The sequence below is a fragment of the Trichoderma breve genome, chromosome 4 (genome assembly GCF_028502605.1).
Source record: "Trichoderma breve strain T069 chromosome 4, whole genome shotgun sequence".
In the NCBI taxonomy this organism is placed as follows: domain Eukaryota; kingdom Fungi; phylum Ascomycota; class Sordariomycetes; order Hypocreales; family Hypocreaceae; genus Trichoderma; species Trichoderma breve.
In genome coordinates, this window is record NC_079235.1 from 3,017,960 (window position 1) to 3,032,696 (window position 14,737).

The 14,737-nt window shown below is 52.1% G+C and overlaps 4 protein-coding genes across 4 annotated transcripts; 1 reads left to right on the top strand and 3 right to left on the bottom strand.

The window, feature by feature from the left end:
• Window positions 1–2,632: 2,632 nt before the first annotated feature.
• On the bottom strand, window positions 2,633–5,627 carry T069G_07160 (protein kinase domain-containing protein; the record flags this gene model as incomplete). Its single annotated transcript, XM_056174370.1, has 4 exons — window positions 2,633–3,042; window positions 3,115–3,214; window positions 3,269–5,201; window positions 5,614–5,627. The coding sequence occupies 4 exons, from the start codon at window positions 5,625–5,627 to the stop codon at window positions 2,633–2,635; spliced, it is 2,457 nt and encodes an 818-aa protein (XP_056027949.1).
• Window positions 5,628–8,611: 2,984 nt separating this feature from the next.
• On the bottom strand, window positions 8,612–10,683 carry T069G_07161 (anticodon binding domain-containing protein; the record flags this gene model as incomplete). Its single annotated transcript, XM_056174371.1, has 2 exons — window positions 8,612–9,007; window positions 9,088–10,683. The coding sequence occupies 2 exons, from the start codon at window positions 10,681–10,683 to the stop codon at window positions 8,612–8,614; spliced, it is 1,992 nt and encodes a 663-aa protein (XP_056027950.1).
• Window positions 10,684–11,555: 872 nt separating this feature from the next.
• On the bottom strand, window positions 11,556–13,372 carry T069G_07162 (amino acid kinase family domain-containing protein; the record flags this gene model as incomplete). Its single annotated transcript, XM_056174372.1, has 6 exons — window positions 11,556–12,229; window positions 12,288–12,558; window positions 12,634–12,744; window positions 12,803–12,990; window positions 13,050–13,106; window positions 13,351–13,372. The coding sequence occupies 6 exons, from the start codon at window positions 13,370–13,372 to the stop codon at window positions 11,556–11,558; spliced, it is 1,323 nt and encodes a 440-aa protein (XP_056027951.1).
• A 482-nt stretch (window positions 13,373–13,854) lies between these two features.
• On the top strand, window positions 13,855–14,721 carry T069G_07163 (peptidase m76 family domain-containing protein; the record flags this gene model as incomplete). Its single annotated transcript, XM_056174373.1, has 2 exons — window positions 13,855–14,403; window positions 14,494–14,721. The coding sequence occupies 2 exons, from the start codon at window positions 13,855–13,857 to the stop codon at window positions 14,719–14,721; spliced, it is 777 nt and encodes a 258-aa protein (XP_056027952.1).
• Between the last annotated feature and the right edge of the window lie 16 nt (window positions 14,722–14,737).

The window sequence follows — 14,737 nt, forward strand, 5'->3', positions numbered from 1 at the left end:
CTGCGTGTGAATACTGCTGCGTGACACGGTGCTATCTACCTCTTATCCTGCTACGACGATATACTTCAATTCTACTACGAAATGAGGATGGATGTTTTATGGTATTCCAGCTAATAATCTCATGGATAGCAATTGGCACCCGTAATTACGACAAATTACACCGCCTGAGGAGAGAAAAAGAACAGCGGTAACTGAGGTGAGAGGTGACGGGGGGCTCGAGGCGTGTCAGCTGTTATTTGCTCTGGCAATTGTATGGAGTTGCTTACAATAGAATAGTATCATTGGAACCTCCCACCTACTAGAGGCAAATACTGCACTATCTCGTGTGTGCGTGCCGTGCCCCTGAGATGTTACCCCATCAAGTCTAGTGACCAGCGGAAGCGCTGCGAAGGGAAAGGCTGCTTGTTTTGTGACAAGAGAGATCAGCCCTCCGGTCTTGAAACGCGGGAGCCAACACCAAAAAGCCAAAGGGTATTAATAGGTCCAGGTACAGCTCTTGCTCGCCATAGGTGCTACTAATAGCTGTCATATGCACTATGCATGTAGGGAGCAGGTGGTGAGATTTGCAACAGGCCAATGGCTTTCTCTTGTCCCCTTTTCCCTCTCCTCTTCTTTTTTCTCCCACCGTCTTGTCTTTTTTTTCTTTCCCCTCCGTCTCCATTGTCCCGACACACACTAGGTCGGTCCCTAGCAAAGCACCACACGGTGAGGATGAGGGGGAGACACGGCCTCGCTTCTCTCCGCACCGATTAGCATTGACAGGCCTTCCCCGGCCCTCGATTTTGCCGCGTTTCGCCGTCGTAAATCATCTTCTATTACTAACTAAAATACCACTGTTGTCTTATTCTGTCTAAAAAAAGTGATGGTTGATTTCCATCCTCACCTGGCAGCAACAGCAACAGCAACAATATCGGGATCACTGCAGTTGCGAGTAATGAAAATCGCCTCCAGTCCCGTATATGTGATCCGCACATCCCGCCCATCCCGCCACAAGCTTTAGGGCATCTCTATCGTTCCATGAACTCCATATCTACCTATGTTTTCCGTCCCGCCGGGACCACGCATCGTGCAATGGGATGTCCCGTGGTTGATAATACCTCAAAAACCTTGCTTAGTTAGTACCTGTATAAGCCACTGCCACCGTACAGTAGCAGCACATGTAACCCGGATCGAAACCCACAACTCAACAGAACATGGGGCCAGTCGTGCATCATCTTCATGCTGCAGTGACACAGGCGTATCCCGCTTGTCATCTGCAAGGGACATGCCACATGAAAGCACAGACTACAACTATAACTGCTGCATGCCTACATGTCAACTAACGTATAAACACATGATGTTGATAGCATTTTAACCCGTGCGTCAACAAATAATAACATGCTACGGGGCGCAAACCCAGCCCAGTCCTAAAATGCCCACAGCAAAACTGAGTCGTTTCCATCTCCCTTTTCTTTTTCGTCTCTCCACTCCTTAGACTTTATAGTATTCCAGAGAAAAGAATCAGGAAGAAGAAGAAGCCGGAAAAAACGGAACTCTCCAAGTTAATTCTTCGGCCATTCAAACTAAACCTACGTATATCCGGCGCGCCGATTGAGCCGTAGTGGTGTCTCAAGTTGGTTCAGGGTCCTTTTCACTCAGTCAACGCAACCGCCTGATGTATGCAATGGGCCTCCAATATCTGGCCGTCTGCAGAGTAAGGTAAGAATTATAATAGCTGGAGTAACATCCATTACTATTTCATCAATATCAACCCCACTTTTTGCGTCTGTCATCTAGAAATCACTTCGTTTGAAACAATCGCCCAAAATCGTCATTATATTACAGACAGGAGAACCACGTACTTTACTTTTAATTGATATCAAATACTTTCTCAACTCACTTTTTGCCCACCTTCTCGCACACCCACCAGCCAAAACAATCCCCAAAGCCCCCCTTATTCTCTCCCCAGTATTTAACTTTATATCGTCATTGGCTATCCCTCATATCATCTACAACATTGCCGCCGATCCCGCCAATTAAACCAGCTTACGTGGTTATTAGGGGGATCTACTTCACACAACATCAATCTCTGAAACACGCCAGATTTGACACCCCTGATACGCGCTTTTAGAGGACGTATTAATCTATCATTCGATCAGATCAAGGACGATTGATGCGATAGGGCACAACCACAAGTGACAACTCATTACAACACCCGTTTATTCATTCTATATCGTATAAATGTACATCTACAAAGCGTGGAGCCGTGGTAGCCACCCCCGTCATGTAAACTCGTTCAGGAAGTAACTATTCCTCGAGACTCGGCCTTCTATCCAAGTCCCAAGTATTCCCGTAGGCCTCGTCTCTTGATTAAATCATGCAGATATCTTTTAAATAAAAAAAGAAGAAGCGAAAAAGAAGAAGAAAAAAGGACCATGCAAACTCGCAGGCAGGCACAGAGCAAGAAATGTGTAGAGTGAATCTCAACCAAAAAACGCCAATGCACCAAAGAAAATGATTCAAGGGTCATGAGGGCCAACCATTGCCATACCAAAATAGCACAGCGACGGGGAACGAGGGCCACCAACATCTAGACTTGACAGTACTCATTTCTCTTTTTGTTTCAAACTCGCAAATCCAACATCATGCCCCGTTATTTCGCATTCCGCTTGAAAGCCAGAAGCTCGGCCAGGCTTGCGAGACCGCTGCCATGCTGCAGGAAGTCGTGAGCCAACAGCTCGTCCGCAGAGGCTCTGCTCTTGACGTCGACACACAGGCAGACGGAAAGGAAGGCCTTGAGCTCCTTGCTCAGCTTCTCGGGCTTCTTGAGGCGGGGCGTTCCGTTGGTGGCGATGAGGTAAAGAGCCTTCAGGGGCTCTTCGTTCAAGTAAGGCGGCTCGGACTCGATCATCTCAATTGCCATGATACCCAGAGACCAGATATCAACCTTAGGGCCGTATTCTTTCTGCTTGACAACCTCGGGTGCCATCCAGTAGGGTGTTCCGACCATGGTGGCTCTCTTGGACTTGGCTTCTGTCAACTTGGCACAGAAACCGAAATCAGCTGTGTAGTTGTTAGCATCCGTATTCGGCCTCATCTTCTCTGATAGGGTGTAGTGTTATTTGGAAAACTTACTAATCTTGACGTTTCCTCGGGCATCCAACAAGACATTGTCACTCTTGATATCACGATGGATGATGCTCTGAGCGTGCAAGTGCTGCAAGCCTCGGCAAGTCTAGTCATTTGTTAGCATCATCGTCTCACAGAATCTTCTGAGAGGGTGGCATACCTCGTGGCAAATGGTAGAAATCTGCTCCTCTGATATTGAGGGGTTGTTGTCAATGACATCAGTCAAGGCACCTCCCTCCATGAATTCCATGACAACCCAAAGTTCCGCGTTGTTGTTTCGGAGGAAAGCATCAAGGAAGTTGACAATGTTCTTGTGGCGGTTGTCCTTCATGACCATGATCTCGTTCACAATCAGCTCTTTTCTAGGCTGATGGGCGAGATCCATCTGCTTAATGGCCACCTGCGCTCTGGGTCCTTGCTGGCGGAGGAATTCGCGAGCCACACCCACGGCGGTGTCTTTGATCTTGGCAACATATACCGAGCCAGAGGCACCCTGACCGATCTTCTTCTGCTTAGAGTAGGAGAGGTTGGGGTCTTCTTTGGAGACGGCCTCCTTCAGCTTGGCCATGACCTCATTCTCTGACATAGTTGACATGCGTACATCCTGCTTGCGTTCAGCAGGAGTCTGCTTGGGCGCAGGCTCAGGTGCCTTGGGCTCGCTCTGCGGCTGGCTCTGGTTGACCTTGGAGACGTTAAGAGGCTTGACAGGGGCGGGCAGACGAGCAGCTTGAGGCTGAGCTTGAGGCTGTCTTTGCTGGGGTGCCTGGGCAGCACCGTTGGGAGCTCGCGAGCTGGGGCTCTCGTTACGCGCTGCCGGGGCTCTGGGCACAGAGCTTGAGCTAGACTGAGGGACGACGGGAGGTCGTCCGGCGGCAGCAGTCGGTGGTGCAGGTGCCGGTCGCTGAGCTTTCAGACCATTAATCGGCTGAGCGGCCTTGGGTGCAGGGGGAGCTGCCCTGGATGGGTTGAATCGGTCGGCAGCGGATGGGCCTGAGCCTCCATAGCCACCACCAATCTCTTGCTGGGACATTGGGACCTTGTTCTTGGGGAGAGACGCGTTGTACTCTTCCATCTCGCGACGCTCTCGGTCTTCTGCCTCGCGCTGTCGTCTTCTTTGCTCATCCCTGGCAGCATCGCTTGCCGAGGTGTAGGTCGGTGACGAGGTTTGCATCTGCTGGCGTGGCGGCTCAGGACGTCTCTGGCCACCAGGGCTGTACTGAGAGCTGCTGCTGCCAGGGGGAGGCGGGCGAGGAGGTGCAACTGAAGAGCCGCCGCCGCCCATACCCATTGGCTTGTTTTGCATTGCCCCTGGCGGCATGCCGCCGAACTGGTCATCGTTCTTCTTGGCGAGATCTGTGGTATAAAAGTCCAAGACTTCGAAAACAGCCTGGGGATTGCGTTCGTAATCTTCCTTTGTGATGGCCGAAGAGTTGAGCAGCTTAGACCATTCCGGCGGCAAGCCAACAAACTCTCCGGTCTGCGGGTCGAAGCCGACGTGGACGGCGTGCGAGAAGTTGGTCGGGTTGCTCACGCCGCCCATGCCTGGGCAGGCACCGTAGATGAAGTCGATCCATTCGTACAGGTCATCTTCGGTCTTGACCTTGATATGAAGCGCCTTGTTGTTCTCCCCGTCGTCGTCACCAGGGCTGGAGGACGATCCGTCTGCTCTCCGCTTGATCTCAAAGATGTTGCCTGCGGCCTCGACTCTGCCGACGTTGGTGACATCCTTGAGAAGGAGGGAGTATGCGACCTTGCCACCTTCAGTCTTGTGAAAGTCTATGGCCTCCTTACGGAGGATCAAGTACTTGTTCTTCCAAGGTTGGAAAAGGTTCTTGTTTTCCTTGATCGAGGCCCATCCCTCCTTTCTCACAGCGACACCGCCCATTCCGTCTGTGTTGTTAGTCTGCTGGCGAGCGATGGGGAGAGAGATGGTAGAGCCAGTGTATGTAGACGTCGCGGTGCTGCGAATTGGGGAGATTGCCATGTTCGCCATGCTGCCCGGAAGATTGGGGTTAGGAGTCAAGGCAAGACGCGGTCTGTCGGGAGGCTGGGGTGCAGGGCCGGGATTCATAAACTGGTTGGCCGAGTAAACACTAATGGCATGTATCTATCAGCATAAAGTCCGTCGTCGACAAAGATGTGTTGACATTGAGTGCTGCACTCATAGCAGTACAGCTGAGAGCTGGCGAGGAGAGCGGGATGGGGTCAATCGAAAAGGGTCAAATTGTATATTATACTTGTGAAGGGGCTGTTTGAACTTGAGTGACAGGGTCCTCCTAGGAGAGACCGCCACTCAAGAAAGCACACCCATACATAAGCACTTGGCGGTATGGAAAATCTGCCGCCAATCCCAGTAATTGGGTCGTTGTGAGGGGTGGATAGCATCCATAGCATTTGCCGACTCGCATCTCGCCCGGCCAGCCCTGGACTGTCCCAGCGCGCTTATGGAGACGTCGTGCCTGAGACGCCGCGAAAGTGGTTTGAGGTGCTAAATTGGAAACGTACCTGTGCTGAGCCATGTTGATTATATAAAAACCTGAAATAAATAAAAAGCAGCGGGGAAAGCTTGGGTATCCTGTTTAAATGTGTCTTCTCTAATCTCTTGTGCGCTTCAAGACAAAGAAGTACGGAAACTATGAAGAAAGGAAACAAAGGCGTCGACCCTGTCGGCGGAACAGTGAGAGTGTATCGACGATGCGCGAGGAATTGGCCGCCTCTTGAGACGACGATGGCGGGCCAACCGAAGAGAGAGAATGTGAGATTGAAGAGAAGCAGAATGAAAGAGAGGGCCGGTAGTCGATCGAATGCGCGCAAGAGTCGCACAACGACGGGTCGGTAGACGGGTGGGGATTCTCGCGCGCGTGCAGACGCAGCTGAAGGCTTGTCGTTCAGGGACCAGCTCAGGGCGCAGGCGGAAAGTTTCGAGATGCAAACGAGTCGAGACGCTGCGGGCGTTTCGACTGGAAGTCTGTCTGATTCTACGAGGAGCTGCGCGAATAGCCCAGCTAACGCAGACGACAGTATCTGAGTTGAGGCGTCAAAAAAAGAAGGGGAGAAAAAGAAGCGAGCGCACGGCGAGAGAAGCGAGGATGGGGTGGGAAGAAGGAGATTTGAGGCGACAAGAACAGCTGGGGGTACCTTTGGCCGTGCTCAGCATCCAGCTGGGCCACTCAGGAACGAGTGCCACCACTAGCATCCAGTAGGTCGATGTGTACTACCGCCTGGCTGCTACAAGTACCTGACCTACAGTACATCCAGCGCGCTGGAGGTGGCCTGTGGCTCCCCAGCCCGTTTACGACGGGCTGCACAGGCAGTGCCGCGGCGGCGGCTGCGGCTGCTGCTACTCTCTGCTAGTCTGGTAGCTTGAGCACAGGACTAAGGTTGAACCATTGGATCCATTGATTGCATTATGCATAGGGGTCAAGGCTCTTCTTGCGCGGTACCTCTCAGCATCCTTTGAGATGCGACGGGAACATTCTTTTCTTTAGGTTACACTATGCCCCTCAAAGTACCTTCTCGACGCCTCGACTCGGGCGCCGGTACCTCGTGGTGAGGACAATGGAGAAACAGCAGTGTGGGGAAGGTCGCGACAGGCCCAGCGCGGAAAGGCCACACCCGTTACTGGCCAGAAAGTCGAGGTGGGCAGGTGGGAGGTGGGGTTGCCAAGCAGCGCTGCAGGTGGATTTGCCGCCACCAGGCGATACCCCTGAGGATGCTGGATGCTGCCCCGTTAGGGGAGTCGGGGGGGTCCCTCCAGGGGGGTTGCTAGTGGTGGCTGCAAGCACTAGGCCCTAACACGGCACTGTTGTCCGCTCACCTGAAATCATTGTTACAGACAGACAGTCGGAAGCGGGACACAAGGATCAGCAATTTGCAGCATCGTCCGTGGTTTGAATCCAACATGACAAAGGGCACTTGATGATCCAATTGACGGAGCCCATTGACGGGAATAATCCTAATCCTTCAACTGCAGACATTGACATGCACTTGCACGCCGCCGCCCGTCCAGCCGCGTTTGTTTCCTCGGCACGTCGCCCACCAGCACATCTCGCCACTCAGAACTTTCGGGGGTCCATAGCCAACAAATTCATTGATCTACGCTCATTCGATGCTTCAGATCAAGACATCTGGTCCTATCGAGTGGCAGTAACGTACAGTGATAGTCACTTCTCCACTCTTCGGCTTGAGCTTCAGGAGCGTCGCAGGTGCCATCACAAGCAAACACTCCAACGCGGCTGCGTGCCTCGTGGTATCTCCAAGTCCACCCTGTGTTTCACAGTCTCAATCCCGAAAGGAACCTAGGATCCGTCATCATCAACACGGAGACTTTTCTTTTCTTCGTTTGTATTGTCAGCTGGGCCTTGCATTCTGCCGACGGACCAGTGCACGCATTTCCGGGTCATGAGGGGAGGTCAATAATCTCCATATACTAGCAGCATGAGACTATCTTGGGAACAAGTGCCAATACTAAACCCTGCCCCGTCAGTTGTCAGTCGGAGCACGCTCATCCTTCTCATCAAATGTTTCATGCGTCCCGCTCGTGCTGCAAACAAGAACCTCCTTGAAGCCGGGTAAATAAAGTTTCAAGGTTGACAAATACGTATATCGTCATAGGCAAGCAAGGCTAGCATGGGGAGCAGCGGGAGCTTCCCACTGTGACGTGAGCTAGGCTTCTCTCCCTTCTCGTCGTTCTTTGATTTCTGCTTTTCTTTGTCACATTCAACTGACGATCACGTCAAAATAGACCAGGCAGGGGAGGCTACCTAGCCAACTAACCAAAGGGGGGGAAAGGGGGGAAAAGTAGTCCAACGAGTCAGCCTGCTATGATATCCAACCCTTTTCCTAATCAATGCGGCCGATAAAACACAAAACTAACCCGCTAGGGACAACCCATTTCGCATCCATTGGTTCGTAGCATCCACCTCCATGCTTAAACCCGAAGAGCAATCATAATCATTTACACAGTGTGGGATTACACAAACCTCAGAGTTTACAGCATGTGCGAGTAGGCTCACGAGGCTGTCATATTAGAGCGAAGAATAACCAACGTGTAATCAATCACCAACACATCGTAGTACCAAGTATGTACGAGTACGCGCGCGCGAGCAGCCCCCGCCCAATGAAGATGGAGCGACAGGGATGCGTCGGCAACCGTTTTGATATGTACGAGTATGCAGGTTTGCTCCTGTTGTTAGCTACATATGCCGATCTATCTACCATAGAACCTAGTCTCCGCCGCCTGTATGCGTAGTCATCACCAGTTGCCAGGCAATACCGTTCAGCTTTCCAGGGTAACAGTTCATCCCTTGTAACATCGCAGCATGGTAATGCTTGTACATCTTTAGATTCTCTCTAATACTAGATCTTTCTGTCTGAAGCACTGACAAATCTTCCTGTACAAAGCAAACGTGACACATAACCGACTCTCAACTATATGAGACAGAACTTTTTTGTTTTCATCAAATCATTTTCTTCCCATCATCTAGATCTAAAGTCTAGCCATCTATCGGGCGACGACCTCAACTTCCTGCCCCTCGAACTTGGGGAGCTCGCTCGCAACCGTCTCCCAGTTCTTGCTACCATCTACAAGTGATTTAATGGCATCCAGAATCTTGCTCTCCTCAGCTCGGACCTGGGTGGTCGAGTCACGATCTCTCAATGTAATGGAGCCGTCCTGAAGGGTCTGGAAATCGACGGTGATGCCAAGCGGCGTACCGAGCTCGTCGTTACGGCTGTATCGCTTACCGATACTGGCAGATGAGTCATCTACACGGCTGGAGACGCCGAGGCTTCGCAGCTTCTGAGAAAGAGCCTTGACCGCGGGCTTGAATTGCGGGTTGGATGACAGGGGCACCAGAAGGACCTTGGTCGGGGCCACGGTAGGTGGGAAAGACAGGACCTGCAAAGCGAAATTCATCGTTAGTAAATGTTTCAAAAATGACTTCATGTGGAAAAGAACAAGGGAGAGAAAACACATACACCACGAGATTCATCGCCACCATCGCTGGCACGGGTCCAGTAGTTGTGCTCAATGAGCGAGTAGAGAATACGGCCAATACCAAATGACGGCTCAATGACATTGGGTGTGAACTCGCGAGTGTTCTCCACTCTCTTGCGGAACTCAATAGCGACGGAGTCCTTGTCGATAGTGGCCTTGCCATCGGCAATGCCCTCCACGTCCAGGACAATCTTTCCAGTCTCAGTCAGCTCCTTGGCCAGCTTCTCACGCTGCTCTTGCGAGGTAGCCTCCAAGGCAGTCTCCACCGTCTTGGCATCCTTCTTGAATAGGGGACCAAACTTCTTCTTCTGAATGTCGATTTGCCACTCCTCAATGACTTTGGGCTCGTCGAGTCGCTCACGAACGACCAAAGGAGCGCCAGTCTTCTTGGCATGGACGGTCAAGTCATAGGCACTGCGGTCGGCACAGCCAACGCACTCGACCCAGCCAGTCGAGGTCAACAGCTCAGCGTCCCAGCAATCGCAGGCGTAGTGGGCCATTTCGTTGGCCATGTGCTGTCGGAAACGCATCTTGGACAGATCGACACCAATTCTCTTCATGAAGAGGTGGATACGGGCAAGGAAGTATCCAAGGGTCTCGTTGTCAACGACACCGTCCTTGACGGCCTGGCCAATGGTCATCTTCTTCGTCTCCGTCTTTCCGGAGAGCTGAACGTGGCGGTCCAGCAGAACCAGCTCGACGTCCTCAACCTCGTGGAAGCGGCTGTGCTTCTTGCCACCCTCGGGGTCGACAAAGTGCTCAATCTCAGCCATCAGGAACTCTCGCACACGCAAGAGACCGGCACGGGGAGAAATCTCGTTTCGGTATGACTTTCCGATGGAGGCCGAGGCAAAGGGCATTTGGGACTGGTTGAATTCGAGAAGCTTGGCAAAGTTGAGGAACTGGCCCTGGGCAGTCTCGGGACGCAGGTATCCGGGGAGGTTGCTGCTCGGGCCGATGGACGTCTGGAACATGAGGTTGAAGGCCACGGGCTCTGACGGAAGCACGCCAGTCTCAGGGTTCTTGAGGTCGTACTTCTTGATAAGCTCACCGAGCTCAGGGCCGCCATAGTTGTCGATCTTGGCGAGCACCTCCTCGTACTCCTGGACAACAGCATCGTCAAGCTTGACGGCGGCAGCGGACTTGGCCTTCTTCTTCTTCTTGGGGTCGACCTCCTTCTCCTCCACCTTTTGGCCACGGGCCTCCTTGTCGCCCTTGAGCCGGGCCTCGAGGATGGCCTCGACGAAGTGATCGGCTCGCAGGATTTCGCCGTTCTTGGGGTCCTTGCACATCCAGTCGGCAAACTTGTCAACGTGGCCACTGGTCTTGAGAACATCGTGGGGGGTCAGGGCAGTGCAGTCCACCTCGAGCATGTCCTCCTCCAGGACAAAGTGTTTCCGCCACAGGTCGACGATGTTGGCCTGGAGAGCACAGCCTGGAGGGCCGTAGTCGTAGAGACCACCCACGCCGCCGTAGATCTCGAAGGAAGGCGTGTAGAACATGCGTCGCCGTAGCATGGCATCGAGGACGACCTTGTCCAGGGGCTGGCCCTTGAGAGTCGTAGCGGACGAAGACATGGCGCCGGCTTTGGGGTTCTGCGGCTTGAGAGGCTGGAATGCGCAAAGCTTTGAAGAGGCTGACAAGTTGCGACGGCACAGCACTGCAGCAGGCCGAGTCTGGCGCGGGGCGAGTCCGGATCTGAGGCGGGCGAGAGTTGCTGGGGAAGAGAGCAAATGTCGAATTGGCTTCATCCACCAGAGTTTTGACGTTGGAGGAAAGAGGGCGCGAGTCACAAAAACTCAGGCCGCACTGGTTTCCTCTGGCACGGAATGGTGGGGTTAGAGATAGAGGGGAGAAACATCTAGACAAAAGTTGTGTGTGCCCGCGTGTGACTCCAACGGCCGTGGCCCACCAGGGATCTAACCTTGCAGTGGCCGATTGACTCTTTTACAGCCCGGCTTCGGCTGCCCCTCCACTGGGCTGGACTTGGCCAGACAGACCCTGCACGCTATCTAAAGAGGGCGCTAGTCCAGAGCGGTTGAAGCGCTAAACCGTCGAACTCTTGCAACTTCACATGAGATCCATTATCCACGTATAATAGTAGGTAGGAGTAGAGGCGAATAAAATGCTACTAATCAAGATAATAAAACAGAAGATGAGTTTTGCTTAATCCAATATCCTCATCATCATCATCATCATCATCATATGCTTCGTCTGTCCTTCAACTTTGAGAGGTGGCAAATGTAGCCATTTGGTCTGCCACAGGGGTATGCAAGTCTACCATTGAAGGCAGGTCAACATAGGTATGTCGATTTGCCATTGATTTTATCCACCACTTAATTCCTAAATTCCAAGAGGCTAAATTCCATTTGATCCTTTTTTATCCTCTACCCAATCGTAAATCAATCTATTCGAAAACCACCACAAAAGGCAGAATCCCCCTACTCGACTACCGCAGCTCTCTCGTCGGAGTCGCAGACCTGCTCTCCGCCCTAAAAATCCCAATGTGTGAACGGTGCGCAACATATTCACTATCCGCATAGCCCAGTATGCCTCGAATCTCCGTACTCTGATGGCCCAAGATCCTTGAGATTTCGGGGGCGGCATAGTTGACGAGGGCTCGCCCAACTTCCAGTCCCAAACCTTCCCAGCGCTTTCCATCTGGGCCGGGAGCTGATCGTCGGTTGACAACGATGAGCCGGACGACTTCTTGTTGGGCAAAGTTCCCTTCGACGTCAACTACACCAACGGGGAGCAGACCAGCCTTGTTAAGGAGCGCTTTGTGGGCTCCTTCGTCGATATACAGCGTACCATGGGGGTTAGGGGTATGGAGGAGCCAAAAGTGGCGGTCTCGAATCGGGTCGGTTGAAGGCAGAAATCTTGTGTGCAATGGCGGAGCTGGCCTTGTCTCTAGATTTTCCGATGCAGCAATGAGATTGAGCGACACGGAGGATGCTGATCTCGAAGGCTGAGACTGATGGAGGTAGCGCACGATGCTTAGGACGTTGCCTGGATTAGACGACCTAGTGATGATTGTTGTCACGCCCGCCGACGTCCCGAGTCGTGCGGCAATGATCTTGGTGCTCATACCACCAGTACCCAATGCTGATCCAGCACTTGAGACTATTGTTTTGGGCGTTAGCTAGCTCCATGTTTGATAAGCTCCAGAAGCACAACATACCATCCGCCTCAAGGGCCGAAATATCCTCGACAATTTCGATGGGCTTAGCATCGGGGTTGCTTCTCGGGTTCTTATCGTACAAACAGTCGACATCCGTCATGAGAAATAGAAGATCTGCGTGTATCATAGCCGCAGTAATCGCTGAAAGGGTATCATTATCGCCAAATTTGATTTCGGAAACTGCCAGGGTATCGTTTTCATTCACAATGGGGATGACTCCCATGTCTAATAGTTCGTTGACTGTGCTTTGAGCATTGAGGTATCGTGTCCGCTAAAACAAGCATCGTTCGCGGTCAGCTTGGCAGTGTCCTTGTTAGTTAGATTGTCGTGGATAGTAGTATCATACATCAGCAATGTCATTTCGTGTAAGTAGAATCTGAGCCACCGGCTGTGTCAGATGCGCAAACAAGCTATCCCAGAGACTAATGAGTCGGCACTGGCCGATTGCTGCTAATGCCTATTGAAAGGTTAGATTACTTGGTTCACTCCACCAGTTTCTATGAGAGCAGCCTTGCCTGCAACTGGGCCAAATGCTTGGGACGCTTCGCTACGTCCATGCGGCGAAGACCGACGCCAATAGCTCCCGAAGAGACAATGACCACTCGATGGCCATCCTTCCTTAGCTTGACCGCCGTGTCAACAATCAAGGTCAGGATGGGAAGTAGAGGTTCATGTGTGTTTTCGTCGACAATTGAGCTCGTCCCTTGGTTTCGCTGGCCGTTAGAAACAGGTCGTCATCGTCTACATTGACATTGTACTCACCCAGCTTAATGACAACAGTCAGCGGCTTCGGCTTCCTCATGGCCGCCACGCCGTCGTCTTGAATTGGCCGAACACAAAAAAGTTAGACAAGATACCAAGTCTTAAAACATTGAAGAAAGCATAGCAAACAATGCGTTGGGACAGGAAAACAAGACAATAAATTCGGCTAGAAAGAAACAAAATCAAGAAGCAACATGATATGCAAATGAGCCAAAAGCACGGAAGGGCGTCCTAGACGTCCACCGCTATTAAAGTAGATGAGACATGACGGCTCGTCATAGTATAGGCTGGCCGGGCTTACTCTGAGTAATATCTTCAGACATTTTCGCCAACTTCCCCTGTCGCGACCTGTGCTCTGCCTGAGGAAGCTAATTGGCGCAATTGAAATATGTCGGCTCAGTTCATTGGACTGATTCGCCTTGTTGAGATGAAAATCGCATTCAAGGGGCCTGTCGCTGCAAGTCCGAGATCGCCCCTCCTTGCTCATCCAAAGTCGGCTATTTGGAGTTTCTTTCTTCTTAATGGCCAGCTTCTGACAAGGACAGGCATGTCCCTGCGATAAGATAAGCCGGAACCGCAACCCGCCTGAAAAAAGGCGCCTTCACCGCCCTGAGCTTTGCGGCAGAATTCTGGACATGTATTAGGTGAGGCAACTTCATCACCTCATCCAATCCTCCAGTGGCATGAGATTCCCTTCCATTGTCTCACCCTACCATTCCACTTGGCATTTTCAAAAAGGAGAAACTGTTCTAAAGCACCCCTTGCATCCTTCTCCTTTCCAGTTTTAGATACACACCCTACAGCCATGGCATCCGGCGCTTCGCCGACCCCTCCAGCTCCGGCTGGCTCTGCCTCGCCGAAACCCGCAAAGGAAGTCGTCAATGATCCAGCTCGAACCGGCTTCGACCCGCAGATGAAATGGTGGATGAACTACTTCCGAATCCTGTCAGGCCAGATGACCCCCGAGGGCCTCTTCCACTACCGCGAATGGCGATACAAGGTCCACGAGGAACGTGACTGCAAGCGCTGCGACGAGTACCGCGACTGGCTCTTTACATATTCACCCGCCGTCCGCTTCCTGTCGGGCAAGATCCAAGATCTCAACGGCAAGCTGGATGCCTCAAACGTGCTGTGCCGCCGGTGCCCTGCGCGGCTGGAAGAGGATGGCCAAGTACATCGGCAGTCGGGAGGCTTCAGCCCCAACCACGGCATCCTGATTTGCGCAAACGAGATCCGCGACCGCAAACACCTAGAAGATACGCTGGCACACGAGATGGTACATGCGTGGGACCACCTCAGGTGGCAGGTAGACTGGATGGGCGATAAAGACTTGAAACATGCTGCATGCACAGAGGTTAGTATTTTTATACCTATCTGAAATACCTCAAACGGAATCGAACAATTGCCAAATTGATCCCCGAGACTGACACTTGTCGTACACTAGATTCGTGCATCGATGCTAAGCGGAGAATGTCGCTGGAGCCGAGAATTCTTCACCCGAGGGAACTGGGCTCTAACGCAGCAATTCCAGAACTGCGTTCGTTCCAGGGCCATTCGATCCGTCATGGCTCGGCCGAGATGCAAAGATGACGTGCAAGCGACAAAAGTGGTCAATGAAGTCTGGGACTCGTGTTTCTCAGACACAAGACCCTTTGATGAGGTGTATAGGTGAAATTCGAATGCCTTGT